Source organism: Lissotriton helveticus, chromosome 5_1, assembly GCF_964261635.1.
Source record: "Lissotriton helveticus chromosome 5_1, aLisHel1.1, whole genome shotgun sequence".
Taxonomy (NCBI): domain Eukaryota; kingdom Metazoa; phylum Chordata; class Amphibia; order Caudata; family Salamandridae; genus Lissotriton; species Lissotriton helveticus.
The window spans coordinates 2,037,458,406-2,037,479,660 of NC_136065.1; the positions used below are offsets into that span (position 1 = coordinate 2,037,458,406).

At 42.6% G+C, this 21,255-nt stretch overlaps 1 protein-coding gene across 1 annotated transcript in view; it reads left to right on the forward strand.

The window, feature by feature from the left end:
• The window catches only part of LOC144756224 (complement C4-like), a 1,111,910-nt gene that overhangs the window by 910,675 nt on the left and 179,980 nt on the right, over nt 1–21,255 (forward strand). Inside the window, exon 34 of the mRNA XM_078645841.1 lies at nt 113–203. Coding sequence (XP_078501967.1) covers nt 113–203 — 91 coding nt within the window. The remainder of the gene's footprint in view (nt 1–112; nt 204–21,255) is intronic.

A 21,255-nucleotide genomic window follows, 5' to 3' on the forward strand; every position in this document is an offset into this window, starting at 1 on the left:
CGACAAGAGGTTTGTGACAAGTACAGAAAAGCACTGTAAGTTTGTCTGTCTTATTGTTTTAAAACATTTGATGCTTCAGTATCTTAGTTTTGCATGATATCTTTCATTTTAGGCGTGAAGCACAATCCACCCTTTCTGGGATGGCCATTGTTGACATCACCATGTTGAGTGGCTTTGATCCCAGCCTAGACGACCTCAACACGGTACAGTTATATTTTAGTACATATATTTCTGTGCATGCTTAATTTCAATGAACCTGGCAGAGACTGCTTTCGCATTCCAGCGGATCTTTTGACTATATTATATCATAATAATACAAGGCAAGAGGGACAATGGGTCACGACCCATCCGGTCATCAAGTACTGATTTTTATATTTATTATGAACGTATTGGGTCAGCCTACACTACAGCTATTTGGAACAACATCATTCGTGGACATTGCACTTTTGTCAATGACTTGTACTGTGTTTTAACAGCATGTGTGGCCAAGGAATGCCCTGATTGGTAGTCTCAGCTTTCCAAGAAGATTGACTAAATCATCACATTCACTAATATACCCACAATGCTTACAAAAACTCTCATTGATGCCTCAGAACATTCATTGTATTTAGGATTAACATGAAAATGTGTTTGCTACTGTGGTATAAGGATTCTGGAATGGATGGAGTGTGGGTGTTATGAAGTACAGACCATGTTGATCAGGTGGGTGGCTGCGATGTAGAATATGATATGTATGTGTGGGATAGTTAAGCAGCTCTGTGGGCTGTGGCTGGCCCTTTGCTTCTGCTGCCACGGTTACTATGATCTTAAATAAATGTACCCACCATGCACTCCCCCATTTGCCTCCAGACTTACGTCTACTGTTATTTTAGACAACATTCAATCAGAAGTAAAATCCCCTAAAGGCGTGTGTCAACTATTAACCTATAGTTTAAGATTTTTTTATATAAGGTGTTTGTTTGTATTCTATTGGGCGTTTGCAAACGAATCCCTTACAACGTTGTTCTAGACTCTGTCAAGAAGACAGTCTCATTTTAGTGTACATAGCGTAAGAGATCTGAAAGGATCGAGTGTCCAGTTGTTTTTTTTGTGTCCAGTTAAGGTTATGAGTGCAGTGTTACACCCATCACTGCGTCACATTTAGAGGTCATGGCCATGATTATATAGGTTTCAACACCGCAGTGGCTGTGTCAACTCTGGTGATAACACTGTGGGGTGAAGTTGTCAAGAAACCCCCTTTCTGGGGTCCACACCAGGGAAAGTTTCCTTAGCCCAAAGGAGCCTCTAGTTTCTGTGGAGAAAAAGGAAACAGAAAGGTATTTTCCACCCACTTCTTTTTTTTAATGTCTTTATTACGTTTTTTTACACAGATGCACCCCACTCAAAACTCTCCCATCCCCCACCCCAATCTCAGACCTGCCGGCATGTACAAATAATGACTTTTTAACACAGACCTGCCGGCATGTACAAATAATGACGTTTTAACAGTTTTGGTATAATAACAAGATATCGCACAGTTAAAGAAAGATTCATTTCATACATTAAACCAAAAAAAAGGAAGAGACACTTTACACACCAGATCATGTTTGCTACTGATACACATTAACGAGTCTCTACTTGACTTTGTATCCATTGTATTAACGGATCCCAAATTACAAATTCCATTTTCCTTTTATTACGCCCCTTTCTTTTTTATATGGCTACTTCTAAACTACATATAGCCAGCAATCAAGATCTCCATTGTTGGAACACCGGTGGATTTGGATCCAGCCACGCTGACGGTATACATAGTCTAAAAACCGCCATTGCCACAAATATCAGCCTGTTAGTATATTTGGGTCGATTTGTATTGGCGACACCTAACATTATTTCAGCAGGAGATATTTCTATTCTTATATCTAATACCTCTGATAAGAAAATTGATATATCCTTCACTAGTCTTGTTAATACATCACATGAGGCAAAGGCATGTATGCTGTCAGCTTCGAATAACTCGCATCTCGGACATGCTGTTCCTTTTCCTGTCCCCCATTTCGCAATTTTATATGGAGTGTAATATAAAAAGAAAAAGGTTTTATAATATTGAGCTTGCAATTTTGTGGACATGAGGTAGGGCTGATATAGTTCAAAGAAGTGTTGGATCGTTTCAGCTGAAACCCCAAGTTTACCCTGCCATTTTATGGTATATTTATCAAGATCATCTGGATACCTTACGTTTAATAATTCATATATTTCTCCAATTTTTATATTTATTTTTTTGGACAGGTTCTCCTTTATCTGAACTACTTGAAATGTTTGTCCCCACCCCCTTTCTTACATAAATAATCCCAAATTTGTAGATATTTGAAAATATCCCGATGACCTAATTCATAATTGGTCTGGAGTTCTTTAAAAGATTTCAGTCCTGAAATCGAAAAAAAACCAACCTTGATGTGTAATCCCTCCCTGTACCCATCTCTCAATACAGATATCATCAAAAATCCCTGGAAGATCATTATTTTTATTGATTGGCGTACAGTGAGATAGTCGCCCAATCCCCAGTAATTTACGTGTCTTATTCCACGCTTTATAAATACCAAAAATAGATTTAAATTTGACCTTCTTAAAGTAACTGTCATTCAGATGCCTCCATAGACACCCTCTAGAATCATCACCTAATAAAAGTTCTTGTGGCGTTGGAATAGCATCTTCTTTGCTAACATTTATCTTGAATGGTAAGTTAACAAAATATTTCATTATAGTGGCCCAATAAGATAACTTGATGTTTGGCAATGCCATTCCCCCTCTCTCCTTAGGTCGTGTAATACATCGTAAGGCTCTTCGTGACCTCTTGTATTCCATATAAATCTAGAAAACACACTATCTATGTCTTTGAACAATTGTGGTGGAAATTCCAGACAAATTGACCTGCAAAAGTATAAAAATCTTGGTAAAAAAAAGCATTCTAATCAGGTTACATCTTACCCCAATAGATCGATGTTCATTATTGTACCGAATCATATCCTTCTTAGTACGTTGTGTTAGCGGTACAATATTGTTACCTAACTAAATTCTCCAATTTGGCCGTTATATTAACACCTAGATATATTGCATTCTCTGTTAGCCATACATCTCTTATCTCGATGTTACTATTGGGGATAATCTGAGTTTTGTCTTGGTTTAATTTGTATCCAGATACCTCCCCAAAGCTTTCAGCCATTTCTTCGATTATACCAATTGCGCTCATAGGGTGTGGCTTGGTCCCTTACCCATAAAGGTGGAATTAATACGTTGTTGTTTCGTCTCCGAATAAAGGGGTCAAAATAAGCACCGCAAATAGGAGAGAGAAACACAGGCACCCCTGTCTTGTCCCTCTCATGATGCTCAGCGGTTTGGATACTGAACCATTAACCATTACAACGGCAGATGGATCCCGATATAGCATTTGTGTTTCTTTAATAAATGGCTCCCCGATACCACTTTTAGCCATGACTGTCCAGAGATATTTCCAGGAGACCCTATGAAGGCCTTTTCGGCGTCTAGTAATATTAGTGCCATAGGGTCTCCTGTAACCTCAGACCAATCAAACAATGAGATCACCCTTTGAATGTGATCAGTTGTGGCTCTTCCTGGGATAAACCTCTGCTGTCGTCGGATACAATTTTGTGTATCCTCGGAGCCAAGCGAGCCGCTAATAGTTGAGCATAAATTTTGGAATCCCCGGTGTTATAGGGCGATAAGACCCTAGATCCATAGGGTCTTTGTGTTTTTTTTTTAGGAAAATCACAATTTTGACCATGGACCACTATTCCAGAGGTCGTCCACCCTGAAATACATGTATGAACAAAACTGTGAGCATATTTCTTAGCTGAGGGGAGAATTTGACATAAAACTCCGTAGGAATCCCATCCATACCCGCCGCCTTACCAAGAGCAAGACTATTAATTGAGAGAAAAATGCCCTCCCATTGGGGAATGATATCCATACATTCTTGATCATCATTCTGTAATCTAAAAAAGTTATCTTGATCTATATGTTCCTCTATTAATATTTGTTGTATGTCTATATCCCTATACAAATCCTGATAATATTTTTGAAACGCAGTTCTTATTGCGTCGGGATCTGTTATTACCCCGAGCTCTGTGTCATGAATTGATTTGATGAAATTGGATGTGCTTTGTTCACGAGTTCGTACCGCGAGCTGATGTCCAACCAGCTCACTTAATTCGTAGAAATTTTCTTTATGCATAGTACCTTTATCTATAGCTTTTGTTGTTAAGATATCAATAATACAATTATTGGTTATTGAAACCCGACTTAATTCATTTTCAATTTCTCTTCCCTCCTGGACAGCACTTATAAGTCCTTCCTCCGTGATAACTATATTATTCTAGAGCACCTGCATTTCTTGTTTAGCTTTTTTATTTTCATTTAGTGAAAATCGTAAAGTCTCCCCTCTGATCCCGGCTTTTAAGATATCCCAAACTATGTCAATGGGTGCACTACCTATATTATCGTCCAAAATTCTGGGGATCCAAACCCACATGTAATCACAATATTTCTCATTGACCAATAAGGCCCTTTCAAATGCCCAAGTTTTCACATGAGGTTTCGTAAATCCAGAATCAATAGTTAAAACGAGAGGGTTATGATCAGAGAGTATTCTTGGTAGTTTTTCTAGTGTACTGTTAGCAACTTACGTGTTAGAAACCAAAATATAGTCTAATCTAGCATGTCTAGCATGTGGATAGGAATAGTCAGTAAAGCCCGGATCATTATTATGTTCTGCTTGCCAGCAATCTAACAGACCATGGCTTCGACATAGATTTTTAAAAGCCGAAAGACTCTTGGCTTCCTGCCTTTATACTGAAACCCTGCGTCTGCTGACCAATCACTTGGTAAATTCAAATTAAAGTCGCCACAGATTCTCACCGGGAGACACCAATGAACAAGCTCATTACAGATATAATTCAATACTTTTGTGTCATCACTAATACTATTATATATTGTACAAATGTTCATTTTCACCCCATTATTCTGTTGACACTCTGTAATAGCCCATTGCCCATATTTATCATATGAGGAGCGAGCAAATTGTATCCCACACCCTTTCGCCAACACAGCTACACTCTTAGTACTTGCTGCTTGTGTTGTAGCGATAACCACCCTATACTCCAATTTGTTAAGTAAATACATTTGTGACCCCATCAATGTGTGTTTCTTGTATACAAAGAATAGTGGCCCCTGTCAATTGTAGCACAACAGACACTCTTTGCCTTTTTTTTCATCGTTAAGGCCACAAATGTTAATTGTCAGATTTTTCAACTTAGCCATAGTGATGCTTGTCCATCTCAAACATATATTTAACTATACTCTCTACCTTGATTCCAGTTAAATATTTTCTTCATTTATTCGTAATTTCTGTTTCTACAACCAAATCTGAGGTTTTTTTGCCACAATATTACCTTTGGTCTGAGATTCTCTCCTCCCCTTCCTCCCTCTCCCTTCTGCCCCCCTCCCCACACTAACATATAGGCAATCAGGCTCAGTCCTGAGCCTGTTGTGATAGCGTCTGTCTCATCCTCACCCCCCTCCACCGCTACTCTCCCTGATTAATGTGTACGGACTTTCCCTTAACCCATAATTAGAAACAACATAGCGTATACCATATATATACCTGAAAAAAATAGGTGAATGATTAATAACTGCCTACTGCAACCTAGTGATTATTCTCATAAGCCCCATTTTTCCCCCGCCATAACTTCCTCCAATACTTTCTGCGCTTCATATCAGATGTAAACTGGTAATTCTGTCCTTGAAAGATAACTTTCAGTTTAGCAGGATTTTGTAGATAAACGGTTGCACCAATTTTCTGAAACGGCGGAATCCGCTGCCTGAGCCGCCATCTGCTCTCCACAGTAGCGTGTGCGAAATCAGGTTTACCAAAGTACGAACATTTCTCTCAGTTTTTTTTCTTATTAGGTCGTGCCATTTCAAACACTGTTTGCCGGAGCAAAAAATTACTAAAAAAGATTAAGATTGCTCTTGGTTCTCCAGTATTGAATCTTTCATTGCAGCCAGGACTTTATAGCTTATAGCCCTTTGCAACTCCAAATTAATAGCCAGGAGACTGATGAAGAAGACATCCAGGAAGTTCAGGAAGTGCTGACATTCACAGTAAGACCAGTTCAAGGCTCCAAGCGGTACGACTCATTCCTGGAGGCCTATGAAGATGATGAGGAGGAGGACCATAACAGGGAAGATGCAATATCTATGCCTATCTCCCTAGTCTCCTATTTGAGACATATGACCAATGACTATTATCGTTGTTTTACAGATGCTAATACTCCTGCAACTAACACTACGAATGTACCACAGCAGGCAAGTCAGACTGGGGTAGTGTAGCCTCCTCCACAGGTGCAAGCGGTGCATACCTCTAAAATAATAACTATTAGGGATGACTTTGCAGAAAGTGAACCGGAGGATCAACCAGAGGAAGGAGAATCTATGCAAGGAGATACTGACGTGGATGAATGGGATCAATATATCATCTCTTCGCCAATTCCAGCTGTTTCACCGCCAGAAGACATTGGTGGTTTCCATCATCGCATGGAGAAAGCTTCCAAAAGATTTGAGCTTCCCATGCCTGTAAAGGAAAATTAGTGTTTCTTATACAATTTTAAAGAAACGTCCAGAAGATCAATCGGGACCATTCCTATCATTGAGCACATATGGAAGGAAGGGCTGAAAAATATGCAGAATCCTGCCTTTGTAGCAGTTTCGGTGCCCAGAATTGACAAGTATCGTGCTCCTGAAACATCACTAGCATGCCTGATAGGTCACCCTCGACCTGAATCAGTGGTTATGCAGGCAGCACAGAGACGATCTAAGAACCCGGTCTCTACATTGTCAGCGCCTCCAGATAAAGAGGGAAAAAAGATGGATGGCGCAGGTCATCGCTTTGCAGTTTTGGCAGTGGCCTCTATCAAAGGTACAAATGCATTGGCACTTGTCAGTTGTTTTAATAGGCAAATGTGGTCGGACATTGCTCCACTTCTAGCTCATCTCCAGGACGACAAGAAGGAAGAGGCGGTTGTAATTCTGCAGGATGGAGCTAGGGCGACTTCAGAGTCCATCAACATAGCCATGGACATTTCGTATATTGGATTTAGACAAATGGCTGGAGCAGTGTCTTTTTGACGGCAAGGGTGGCTGAAAGCTACATCTTTCAGACCCGAAGTGCAGGCAAAAATAATAGATATGCCTTTTGATGGAGAGAATCTTTTCGGAAAACACTTTGATGAAGCTTTGCAAGGAATAAAAGCTGGCACGGATACTGCAAAAGCCTTAGGTTCTCTGCAGCAAGGACATTTTCAAACTTTTTGTGGAAGAGGGTCAAGAGGTCGTTTCAATCAAAGGTAATTTCTTCAATCAAACAGATATCAACCTTATCAACAAGGATATCGACAATACAACAGTAATCAACAATTTCTACTAACACCTCTTATCAGCAGCAGTCTGGGAGAAAGCCGGCCGCGAGAGGAAAGACACAGGCCTTCAATAGAAGACAGTGACGTTTTTCAAGCGCCACCCGCGACGTCACGCCCCAATCAGATTCATTGCCTCTCTCGTTTTTTCCATCAGTGACTGTCAATAACATCGGAAAAGTGGGTGCTGGACATTATACATCAGGGTCACACCCTGGAATTCATACAAAAACCTCCAACGCGACCTCCCATTCACAGAAACCAGAATCATGTCTCGGCTCTCAAGACAGAAGTCTTGGCCCTTGTTGTGAAAGGTGCTATAGAGGAGGTGCCAACAGCACAGCGAGGGATAGGATTCTACTCGCATTTTTTCCTCATAAGGAAGAAGCATTCCACCAAATGGAGGCAGGTAATGGATCTGAGAAACCTGAAAAAATATAACAAAAAGACATTGTTCCATATGCTATCTCTCCAAGAGACTCTCCTGATGTTGCGCAGAGGAGATTAAATAGCATCCTTGGATCTCTTAGATGCCTACTTTCACATACCAATTCACATCAAACACAGGCAGTATCTGCGGTTCACAGTGGCGGGGCGCCATTACCAATTCAAGGTGTTACTCTTCGGCCAAGGGTATTCACAAAGTGCATGGCGCCAGTCGCAGCACATCTGTGACAGCAAGGCCACCAGATTTATCCGTATCTGGATGACTGGTTGATAAAAGGTGCATCTTTCAAGGAAGCACATCAAACACTAGAATGCTGCATGACTTTATTCCGGGAATTAGGTCTGCGAAGCAACATGGAAAAGTCCTCCCTGGTGCCAGCGCCGTCACTACAATTCCTAGGAGCCACATTACAAACACGGGAGGCAAAAGCGTATATCTCGGAAGAGCGCACACAAGAAAATAATGGAACTGACAGCAAGATTAAAAGCAAAAAGGTTCACTTCAATGAGGATCCTCAAATCATTGCTGGGAATGATATCTTCCTGCATTCCATTAGTCCACAATTGTCGACTTTGCATGCGGCTGCTGCAAGAACTACTCGACAAGCAATGGGTAGAAGCCCAAGGATCCTTCGAGGATCGAATTTCAATGAAACCTCACATCAGAAAAGCTCTGTCATGGTGGAGCATCAGGGACAAATTTTCACAAGGCCTTCTGTTCGAACCTCAATCTCCACATTATGTCATGACGACAGATGCCTTGTTACATGGTTGGGGAGAGCATCTTCAGGAACTGGAAATACAGGGCCATTGGGCAATGCAAGAAGCCCAATTGCACATCAGCATCCTCGAATTACGAGCGGTATGCCTGGGACTTCAAGCCTTCCTACCCAGGATCCAAACTCACCTGTCTTGATCAAAACAGACAGTACCACAACGTTTTACTTGCTGAAACAAGGAGGCACAAAGTCAAAAAGTCTCTTGACACAAGCCCAAAAGATTTGGTACTGGTTGATCCAACACAACATTTCTCTACAAGTCCAGCATGTTCCTGGAATACAGAACACGAAAGCAGACCGTCTAAGCAGATCGGCTTCAATATGTCACGAATGTGAACTAAATCAATCTCAGCTTTTGAGGATATTCAAGTTGTTGGGTACTCCAACTCTGGATCTATTTGTAACTCTGCACAACAAGAAATGCAAACATTTTGTAAGTCAATTCCCTCAGAAGGGATCATGGGGAAATGTGCTACAAATTTGTTGGATAGGAATGTTTGCATATGCATTCCCCTGGTTCCCTTTCATTCCAAGGATATTGCGGAAAAGGAGGGCAGAAGCATGCCATCTGATCCTTGTAGCCCCAGCTTGGCTGAGGCAATTCTGGTTCTCCGAACTCCTACAGCTGTCGGTAAATCCCAGAGTACAGTTTCCACCAATGCAAGACCTAATTTCCATGAGGAAAGGGTAAGTTCTTCACCCGCACTAGCCTCACTGAACATGTCAGCATGGAACCTCTTGAGCATGAATTTTATTCCTTAGACATCCCTCAGGACTGCAAGGATATATTAGCGAATTCTTGAGCGATCTACCAATAAAACGTACACAGCAAAATGGAAAAGATTTTTTATTGGTGCTCTGATCCACATCTTCATCCTTTTCATTGCTTGCCCGAGCAAATTCTTCCGTACTTGTTTCATCTGGCTAAAGCCGGGTTATCTCATGCTTCAATAAAAGTACATCTTGCAGCGATATCAAGGTATCGAAGAACACTAAATCACCCTACGCTTTGGCCGTCAAAGGATTATAAAGGAGTTTTTAAAAGGATTGTTCAGAGTGTTCACACCTGTTAAGCAGCCGTCCAATCCGTGGCAGCTCCATGTAGTGTCTTGGAACCATTTCTTCAATTCAAATCAGACAGAGTCATTCTCAGGACAAATCCAAAATGTATCCCGAAGGTCCCTACGGTTTTTCATCTCAATGAACCAATAGTGCTACCTACATATTTCAAAAATCCATCTTTAGTAGCAGAGAGGTCGCTACACACTTTGGACATCAGAAGATGTCTCAAATTTTACATTGACAAGACGAAATCTTTTAGGAAAAAGGACCAATTGCTGATCGCCTTTGCTGGGCCCAGGAAAAGCTTTGCTCTTTCAAGATCTTCCATTTCAAGACGGATAGCATTGGCTATCACTTTGTCATGAGAAGGCAGGAAAGCCATTACGCGCTAAGGCTTGTGCTCATTCCACAAGAAAAATAACCACGTCCACCGATTTGTTCGCAGGAGTGTCGCTTCCGGACATCTGCAGAGCGGCGACATGGACATATGTGGACACGTTCACCAGGCATTATTGTCTGGATACAGCGTGGAAAGCGGACACCGAAGTTGGATAAGCTGTCCTACGGCACCTCTTTCACTAAGGTACATTTCATTGTTCAGTCATATATGCATATATATTATCACCAGAATGTTCTTTTGTAATATTCATTGTCAATTATTGTTTTATATTTCATATGGACATGCTCCCAAACAAAAGATGCATGATTTTAATTTTGAGGCAGCATATGGTTCTATAGTCCTTCGAGTATAGGATGCAGAGCCCTACAAAAAAGGGGTCTATCCTACAAACGCTGCTGGGTTATGCACTGCTCTCTATTCTGATACAAGCATGTAAATCTATGAAAGATTCTATACTGGAGAAAAAACTAGTTACTTACCTGTACACTATGGTTCTCCAGTATTGATATCTTTCATAGATTCACATGCTGCCTGCCCGCCTCCCTGGTTTTTAGCAGATAGACCACTTTTTATCTTTAGATTCATCCTTGATTCACTCTTGGGCTGGTTGGAAATCTGAGGTATGGTGGCTCTGCTGGGGATTGTGATCACAGGGCTGGCAGCTGATTGGGTGGTGTTTGGACCACATATTGATGGTGATAGCTATCAGAATATATACGTCCCTATGGGTTTTCTATGCAGTTTTTTATTTTACTATGACGATGGGGAAGATACAAGCATGTGAATCTATGAAAGATATCAATACTGGAGAATCATAGTGTACAGGTAAGTAACTCGTTTAATATGTTTGGTCATTCGGATTACGTCTAGATAGGTTTAATGGAAATCTATGTACCCGCTGGATTTCCTTATCCCAGTCCCATTGTGTAAATTCAGGTAGAGAATTCCTTAATAAATTTATTGTAAATTTCCGAATGTCATTAACCTCGCTATTTTCTGGAATTCCAAGTAACCTTAAGTTATTACGATGTTGTCTATTTTCAGCCTCTTCAAGCTTCCACATGACGTCCTTCAGGGTGCTTTCTTGAGACGTGGATTGCTTTTTCAGTCTGTCCTCTGTGGATTCTAGCACCTCCCTACAATTCTCCACCAAGCAAGCCTCTCCACAATTTATGTGCATATTTTCCCACCTTTTCTAAAAGCACTTTGTAACTTTTTTGACGCCTGTGGTGATTGTCGATTTTCTAGTTTGACATCCTCTTGGAATGACCGAGGGATTGTAGATCAGGGATAGGAATGGTTCGCCAGATTGTACAGAGTCTTTCTGTCCGGTCATATCCTTTAGCTGTTTTTGGATGGTTTCAGCACACCACTACCTAGCAGTGTCTGTGTATCCGAATAATCCCAGCCCAGTACATTCTCTTCTTCCCTAGGGCTGCTCCTTTTTCTGTCCAAGAGCCTCTTAATTCTCCTTGATACCCTTTTCACTCCATGCCGGCTGAAGTTACTTGTAGATATATCCTCATCCCTCATTGCTACTCATACTTGAAGTCACCTTTTCGGATTCACCAGATTCCTCATTCAACGAGTAGAAGTTTTCCAAAAGATCTGGAGATGAATAACCCATTTAATGGTTCTTTTCTAGCTGAATTTCTTTTCAGTGGATATGGTCTGGCTATTTATTTTGGTCGTTTCACCACCGTTAGATTCTTTTGTTACGGTTTTCGCCTCAGATACCTCTGCTTCCACGGCCGGTGGAACCATGCTCAAGGTGCTGACGAGAGCCATGACTGCATGATTTTTCTCTTTGCCTGGGTGATCATTTAATGGAAGTGGCCTGGCCCCTATGTGGCTGCTAGGACTCCAACATGCAACAACGAAATTCAGTACAAATCATGAAAACATTTTTAATTCATGTTATTCAGTAATTCAATCAATGAAACCAATTTACATCCTTCACTGTTATAATGTTTCAACTCATATTACATAAACAATCAAATGAATGATACAATACATAAAATTCTTAATGAACCCAATGCATTTCGGGACTTTTCTGTCCCTTCGTCAGGGGTTTCTGCCAGAAGAAAAGAAAAAAGGAAACCATTTCATACGATGCCAAGATCTTTTTTCAGCTGCACAATGTTAAAGCACTAATAAACAGTTTTCAAAACTGGATGAGTAACCAGCTTGATTCCTTACATTTTTTTGTACTTAAAAACATCAAAACTGCAGTTACCCTTTTGTAGGAAAGTTTATCAACACTCTGTATGAGCCAACCATGGAAATCGTACACCCCTTTCAAATAATGGAAATCTCTGTGTCTCAATGTGAATGTCCACTTCCTAAATGCCTCACCTCTATGTCAATTCGCAAGCGCATCTACCGCGAAATGCCATGCGTCTGGAAAATGAAAATCTAGGCAAAAGAAATTAACAAATGAAGAAACTTTTTGCATGCGTGCTTTTTCGATACTCAGAACAACAGTTGCCCTTTGAATCATGAGCTTACCTATTCCGAATCACCAACAATCGACAACGGCTGCAACATCGTTGACGAAGGAGTCGTCGACGAGGATGCCGACGATGACAACGGCGACGACGAAGGTGACGACGATGACAGCATCGATGAGGGAGTCGTCGACGAGAGGTTCGGCGACGGTGGTGATGACTCGACGACAACAACATTCACAACGTCGACGACGGGGATGTCGACAGTCTCGTCTACGGCAGCGACGACGACGCCAATCTTGTCATCGAGTGTTTCAGTGTCGACGAAGCATATTCCGTCGACTAAGCCATCAGCCATTCAGTTCCATCGTCGACGGGACCGTCGACGATTTTGGCTTCGGAGAAGAGAATTACTATCTCAATGACCAGAATTACGCCAGACATGACTTCTCCAAGAAGGGTAACCCCCTTGCCGCCATCACTATTGTTGAATGAGGGTGATTCAGAGGAGGAGGATCAGGACTCATATGATTATGCTGACAGTCCCTCTCAACTTTCGGTAAAGTGCCAAGAGACGGATTCAGAAGGAGGGGATGACCAAGAGGGTGATTATCATCCTCATCCTCATTCGGCCCAACCACATCAATCTTCGGATCAGGGCATGGTTTCAGTTCCTTCTTCTTTTTTGCAAGACCTACACCTGATGCTTCAGGATTACAAATCTAGAGCAGCAAGGTCTACTCAGGCTCCAATTGTACAAACCGTTCCAGTCACGGCATCTACCTCAACAGCTGTTCCCGAGGTACCAACTGAGGTGTCTCCTCCACTACAGACACCAATGCCAGAAGAGTCTTCCAGACCTGTAAACACCCATGATTATTCCTCAGATGAGGATCATGATTCAGATTCAGACGATGGTGATGAAGCTACTGAATGGGATGATTACGTTATTCCGGACCCACCATCTCCATGTCCAGACACGGTGGATTCCCATCCGGCTGATATAGGCGGCTTCCATCAGTTGATGGAAAGAGCAGCTGGCAGATTTAAGTTGGCAATGCCTGCGGTGGCCACTGAGTGTTTCTTGTATGATTTCAAGGAACCTTATAGAAAGACAACAAGATCCATACCGATAGTACAGCATCTGTGGGATGAAGGCCTTAAGGCTATGAAAAACCCGGCGACGATGGTCCCTGTGCTACCGCGTCTTGATAAAAAGTACAAGGCACCTGAAGATGGGCCAGCGGTCTTAACGGGCCACCCAAGGCCGGATTCAGTTATCTCACAAGCGGCGCAGAGGAAATCCCGCAACCCCTCTGCTTCCTTGACGACTCCTCCGGACAAGGACGGACGGAGGTTGGATAATGCTGGTAAGAGATTCTCGTCGATGGTGAGTCTTCTGGTGCGAGCTGCAAATGCCCTGGCGATATTGGGCAGGTATGATCGCCAGCTTTGGTGTGATGTCGCTCCGTTCCTGGATCAGCTTTCTCCAGAATCGAAATCGGAGGCAAAAAAGATCTTACAAGAGGGGGAGGTGACCTCGATGGAGATCATTGACTCCGCCATGGACATTGCTACGACAGCATTTCGCTCGTTAGTTGGAGCTGCAGTTCTTCCTCGCCAGGGGTGTTTAAAGGCGACCTGGTTTCGACCTGAGATACAGAATAAGGTCCTAGATCTTCCTTTTGATGGGGAAGCACTATTTGGAAAGCTAATTGACGACACTCTCCAAGACATCAAAAAAGACACGGAGACCGCCAGATCTTTGGGTACACTTCAGTATCGCAAGACGCCTTTTAAAGGATCCAGAGGCAGAGGTAGGAACTATAGAGGATCCTATCAGCAACAGCGATATTCATCCTACAGCTCAGGATCACAACATTACCGTCAGCCTTATCAACAAAGGCAGGGCCAATCCTCCAATTACTCTAGGCCTTACAACAAGGGGAAACAGGCTCAACGGGGGCGTGACACCTCCAAACGTCAATAGCGGCCTCCTGGCTCTTCCTACTGTGCCCTCCTCCAGGAAGTCATCGCTCAGCCCTGAGGATTTTCACGAAGGTGCTGGCGCCAGTAGCGGCTTTCCTGCGGAGGAATCATTTTCAAGTCTTTCCTTACCTGGACGACTGGTTGCTGAAGGCCCCGTCCAGGGAAGCAGCGCAGGACGCTGTTCAGGCTTGTACAAACCTTTTTCAAAATCTAGGTCTCACGCTGAACAAGGACAAATCGTCTCTGATTCCATCCAGGGAAGCACGTTTCCTGGGAGCAATCCTGAACTCAAAAGTCTCAAAGGCTTTTCCAACTCTAGAAAGACGAGAGAAACTGCGGTCCATGTCTCTGGACATACAAAGAAGAAGGTGTCTTTCAGTACGCCGCTACAAGTATCTTTTGGGGGTAATGTCATCATGTATACCCCTGATACCTCACTGCAGACTGCGCATGCGTCCTATCCAAGAACAACTGGACATCCAGTGAACACAAGTTCATGGGTCATTCGACGACAAAGTAAACATCACTCTGTCAATGAAAAAAGCACCCCGGTGGTAGACAGACCAGAGAAACCTTTCCCAAGGTCTATCCTTCGTCAGCGATCCGTCTCCTCAGGTGGTGACAACGGATGCGTCCTTGGAGGGCTGGGTAGCAGTGATGCAAGACCTGCATGTCAGTGGCCATTGGTCTCCTCGCGATCGTCGGCTCCACATCAATCTCTTGGAGCTAAGGGCAATAAAACTGGCTCTGCAAGCCTTTCTGCCTCGCCTAAAAGATTCACAAGTGCTCATCAGGACAGACAACACCACGGCCATGCATTATGTGAACAAGGAGGGAGGAACCAGATCTCTCCCATTGTTGCAGGAATCTCAGGAGATCTGGGAATGGGCGATCCTTCATGGAATGTCGCTGCAGGCAGAACACTTGCCAGGAGTTATAAACGAAAATGCCGACAGACTGAGCAGGTTGTCCTCAGTCAATCACGAGTGGGAGCTGAACCAGCGGGTTCTGGAGGAAGTCTTTTACCAGTGGGGCAGACCAACGATAGATCTCTTTGCCACACAGACCAACAAGAAATGCCGGTCTTATGCAAGCAGACATCACCAACAAGGATCATTGGGAAATGCGCTTTCGATAGCCTGGTCGAGGACATTTGTCTACGCCTTTCCCCCATTCCACTAATCCCGAGATTGATCAAGAAGATCAAAGTGGAACCATGCAGGATGATCCTAATAGCCCCTGCTTGGTCGAGACAGTTCTGGTACACGGAACTCCATCTGCTATCGCTAGCTCCTCCTCATCTCTTGGGGGTTATTCCAGATCTCCTCACAATGTCCAAAGGACAGGTTTGGCATCCAGATCCACAGTCGTTACACCTGACAGCATGGCTCCTGAGCAGCGAGAATTTATGAATCTCCCCATCTCAAACGAAATTAAGGAAGTCCTCTCCCAAGCGAGAGCTCCTTCCACGAACAGGACTTACCGCTTAAAATGGAAGAGATTTTGTATTTGGTGCAGGGGACAGAAAGTTGACCCCTTTACTTCAAAACCTCATCAACTTCTACCTTATCTCTTGTCCGTGGCTAAATCGGGGCTGGCCCATTCTTCTATAAAGGTTCATTTGGCAGCCATTTCAAGATACAGACGATCGGAGTCAGGTCCTTCGTTGTGGTCTTCCAGAATTGTGAAACAATTTTTAAAAGGCTTGTTCCGGGTCTATCCACCAGTGAGGCCTCCGCCTCCTACTTGGCACCTAAATCTAGTCCTCACTCAACTCATGAAAAGCCCATTTGAAACGATTAATCGTTCAGAGTAGAAGTTCCTTTCATGGAAATTGGCTCTCCTTCTTGCTCTCCCATCGGCAAGACGTATTGGAGAATTGCAGGCTCTCACAATCCAAGAACCTTTCCTGCAATTTAAAAGAAACACTGTTATTTTGAGAACTAACCCAAGGTTCATACCCAAGATGCCCTCTGACTTCCATTTGAATGAGCCGGTTATTCTGAAGGCGTTCTTTCCTCGCTCAGCTACACCAGCGGAGAAGTCACTACATCCTCTGGACGTTCAACGTTGTTTGAAAGTCTATTTGGATCGTACCAAGAGATTTCGGAAATACTCTCAGTTGTTTGTTGCCTTTGGTGGTCCAAGCAAGGGTCTCCCGCTGTCAAAACAGGGGATTGCAAGATGGATTACAGGTGCCATTCTACATTGCCATACTGCAGCAGGTAAACCGCTGACTGGCAGGGTTCGGGCACATTCCACAAGATCGGTGGCATCTTCAACAGCCCTCTTCGCGGGGGGTGCAGGTTAAAGATATTTGCAGAGCTGCTACCTGGAGCAGCGTCCACACCTTTACTAAGCATTACTGCTTGGAACCCTTACAGCAAGAGGATGCGGCAGTGGGCCAGGCTGTCCTGAGGAACCTCTTCCAATAATTGGTGAGCTTTTCCTTTCTATCCCACCTTCCGTTATTTTGCACATTTTGTATCTTTATGTCGTGTTGGCTATTGCAATGTTTTATGACGCAAAATGTGTTTTTTATTGCTAACTGCTTGCTACTCTGATACAAAAGCATGGGAATCTCTGAAAGTTCCAATACTGGGGCAAGAAAACAAGTTACTTACCTGTAACTTTGGTTCCCCAGTATTGGTAACTTTCATAGATTCCCATGCGTCCACCCACCTCCCCGGGGAAAGCTCAGCCTTCAGCAGATATGGTGACTGTTACACAACGGCTACGAAAATCTGAGGCTCTGAGGTTCCTTCAGGAGGGTTCTATGGGGTGAGGCTCTTCTGATTGGCCGATGCCTAAGTTTGGTCTCTTTTACAAAAAGAGGGTGATATGCTACAAAAGGGAATGAGGCCTAGGCCTTTTTCTGTCTCTTTTGTACCTACTGCTATGGTATTTTTGTTACCGAGGCTCCCATTCCGACGACGGGGAATGATACAAAAGCATGGGAATCTATGAAAGTTACCAATACTGGGGAACCAAAGTTACAGGTAAGTAACTTGTTTTCTTTTGTGGGACCTGATATTATGGGCAACAAACAGAGGCTTAACATATAAACACATCTAAAATTACAGTAAAATGTATAAAATAATAGAAAGTGCTCCATGCTTTGTTTGCTCTTATTGTCACACGGACATGGTATTGAATCTGGGGGAGGTTATTTCATTTTAGGAATTGCAACAGAATAATGTTCAATACCACATCTCATTCTCAGTAGAACGAAGCGATGCTGTGCATAACTCCCTCCTCCAACATGAAAGATTTATATAATAAAACCACAGTCGATTTATTTAAATCCGATTTTGCTCTGAGATTCTGTCGTTGTACCAAGAAGGAGTCTTTGATCTCTTTCTTTCTAATGGTCGATATTTTTCCAGGATCCGACCATACAACATATTAAACAAGTCCCCAATGTAGCATTGATGTAAAACAAACAATTAATTTTCAGAGCACCATCCAAATTTAAACAGTCTAAATTAATTGGCCTAGTAAAAGCCCTCTCTTCCTATCTCCAGATTGATGCCCATAATAACAGTGGCCCTGCCATCAATGTATCTCCCAAGAATTGCAACCCCAACTTGTGGTGTACGATGGTATTTAATACAGATGTGGGAAAATCACTAGGCACTTTAAAAAGCAATTTTCTTCCATTTGCAGGGCCATACTATTGGTGTAGCCCCAAATGCCCGCCCCATATATGGCAGTATTTACTGCTTTAGCTTTATAGATAGTTACCATCTCCTTGGTTGGTCGATTACCTAATTTAGCAGCAAATTTGAAAATCCCTTGGTTAACCCTTCTCATTTTAGCTCTTGTATTTACAATGTGTTGTGTCCATGAACCATTTCCTGAGAATAGGAAACCAAGGTAGCAGAAGGAGTTATGTATGTATATATTTGGGTTCTATCGATAAAAAAGGTTTTACAGGATTTCTGTTTGGCCCCACAGATCATGGTGAATGTTTTCAGTTTATTAATTACTATTCTGTTTTGTTTCATGAAATCCGAAAAACCATCCATCAATCTTTGGAGGTCTTCTGGGTTTTGTGCCAATAGTACTGTGTTGTCCGCATATAACAGTACGGGTATCGGACGACCAGCAACCCTTGGAGTGTCAGCCTGTATTTTTTGTCAATAATTGTCAACTTCACTAATAAAAAGAGAGAATAAAATTGGTGCTAACACGCACCCTTGTCCTATACCCCGTTCTACTTTAAATTTGGGTGAGCATTCGGCCTATGGACCAAAACGGACCTGACTAGTTAATTTTTCGTATAGGCGAGAGAGGAAGCCGATAATGGCCATAGGGGCTCCCAGAGAAGTCAGAGTTTGCAATGTAAATTGTGGTCGACTAAATCAAAAGCACTACTCAAATCTCCAAAGCATAAATATATAGTATCTGTCTTTACCATAGTGTATTTACTGATGAGTAGCTCTAAATTAATGCATTGTTCAATTGTCCCCAGGCGTTTACTAATCCCATACTGCATAGGCGTTAAAACAGAGCACTACTCAGCCCATTCCTCCAGCCTTTTTAGTAAAACTCTTTAATAACTTTTAGGGAAGTATCTAGGAGGGAAATCGGTCAATAGTTTTTTGGGTCGGTTTTGTCCCCTTTCTTATATATCGAGATAATAATAGACTAGCCCCATGTTTGTGGTGTTGTGTCAGTTACAGCTGAGTTAAACACTCTTGTTAAAATAGGTCCCCATAAGTTATGTTTAGATTTAAAAACATCAACTGGGACACCAGCATGACCTGGTGCCCGTCCCCCGCACTCTCCTGGATTGCCTGGAGGACTTCTTCACAGGTAATACCCAGGACGTAGGTCCTACCTTCATGGGGCTCCTGATCTTGTCTCCCCGGTAACTCCTCGGTATTGCAAATAAATCCAGAAAAATGTGTCACCCATTTATCTGCCGGTATATAGGAGCAAAAATCGGGGACTTAATAATTCTTTAGGAATGGAGCATTTACTGTATCCCAGAAAAGTTTATTGTTCCTGGTTTCTGAAGAAATTATCGAATTTTCCCATGCTTCTTCCTGTAGTTTGTTTTTCCGGCTGCTAAGGTCATTTTATGCTCTTGCCGTGTGGACTTAATCGCCGGTGTTTCTTGCGGTATTTTGGAGAGTGCATACTTTAGCACCTGTAATGCTTTGGTGCAGGCACCATCGAACTACCCCTTTTTATTTTGGGGTATTTTATCAGTCTGCCTAGTTAAAAGTGATTTAATAAGTGGGGTAATACATTTAAAATTTCGTATTATTGTGTTTGGGGAGAGCTCATCCGGAAGGCAGTAAGCTAATTCTCACTTATTGTGTGTTATTATTTGCTGTAGTATCCTACTTGGATCAACGCCCGGCAACTTTATTCTGATACCATTAGTCCTAAAAGGGGTGATATGGTCAGCTAAATCAAATACTTCACTCCTGTAGCCCCAAAAAAGAAAGGATAGGGCGAGTAAATTGTGATCACTTAAAATAGAGTGAACAACAATAAGGTTGCCACACCTTAGTATATCCGAGGTAGACGCTAATATATGATCATTTATAGAGTACATATTTCTCCCTATAAAAGTTGGAAATATGACCCCATTGAGTCCCCAACGTCCTCTAAGAAGATGGAGATCGTATTTTGATATCATCTGATTTAGAGCTTCTCCATACTCATTATGGCGATAATGATCAGCTCCCTCCCCGTCACTATGGGTGGGACTGCATACCTGAATATTGGGCGTATCACATGCCTGTATATTAAAGTCTCCTGCCAACAGCAAAACAAAATCATTATTAAATACGGCTAAAAATATTTCCAGTGCCCGGCCACGTTAATATGTGCCAAGTCAAAAATTTTATTATACACATTTACTAAAATAAGATCTTTCCCTCCCTTTTTGCTTAACCATAGGATCTGTGCATGAGGTTCCACTAATGAAACTTGTTTAACCCTTCCAGAAATTTGATCAGAAATAAGTGTCTATAAACCCCCTTTTGGTCGACCTTCTTGCGAACCAAAGGCTGGTAAAAAATAGGAAGAATATCCATTGATATGTACAGGATCTATGCACCAGGTTTCCTGTAGGCATATAATATAACGGGATATAAGATTGACCTAGTCAGTATTCTTAGCCTTATTTATCAGCCCATTCACATTCCAGGTTGCGAATTCAAAACCTACCTTAGGGAGTTGTCCTATCATCCCAGTTTCTATTACACTGACACTGAGGGGAAGGCATGGCTTGGCAGTTCGGGCTGGACTGTTCCCAAAAAAATATAGCCATGTCTGAACTGGGGTGGCAGAGTGGGCTAAAGAACGGTGATGGATTAAACCCAGATCTTTTGACTGGGTGTGGGTGTTTGATTGGTTGTGATGGACGGAGCATCTGAACCAATCAAACACCCACACCCAGTCAAAAGATCTGGGTTTAATCCATCACCGTTCTTTAGCCCACTCTGCCACCCCAGTTCAGACATGGCTATATTCTTTTGTACCACTGAGGGGATCTTTAACAGGTACCTTGCATACCTCCACTATCTCATATGCCATAAATTCCACCCACCCACCCATGAAGGAGGCCTCTAATGTGTGTGTGCCAGCCCTGGACCCTGATTTATTTGGTTGACGATCTATATGTGGCAAAATGGGCGGCCCTTTCT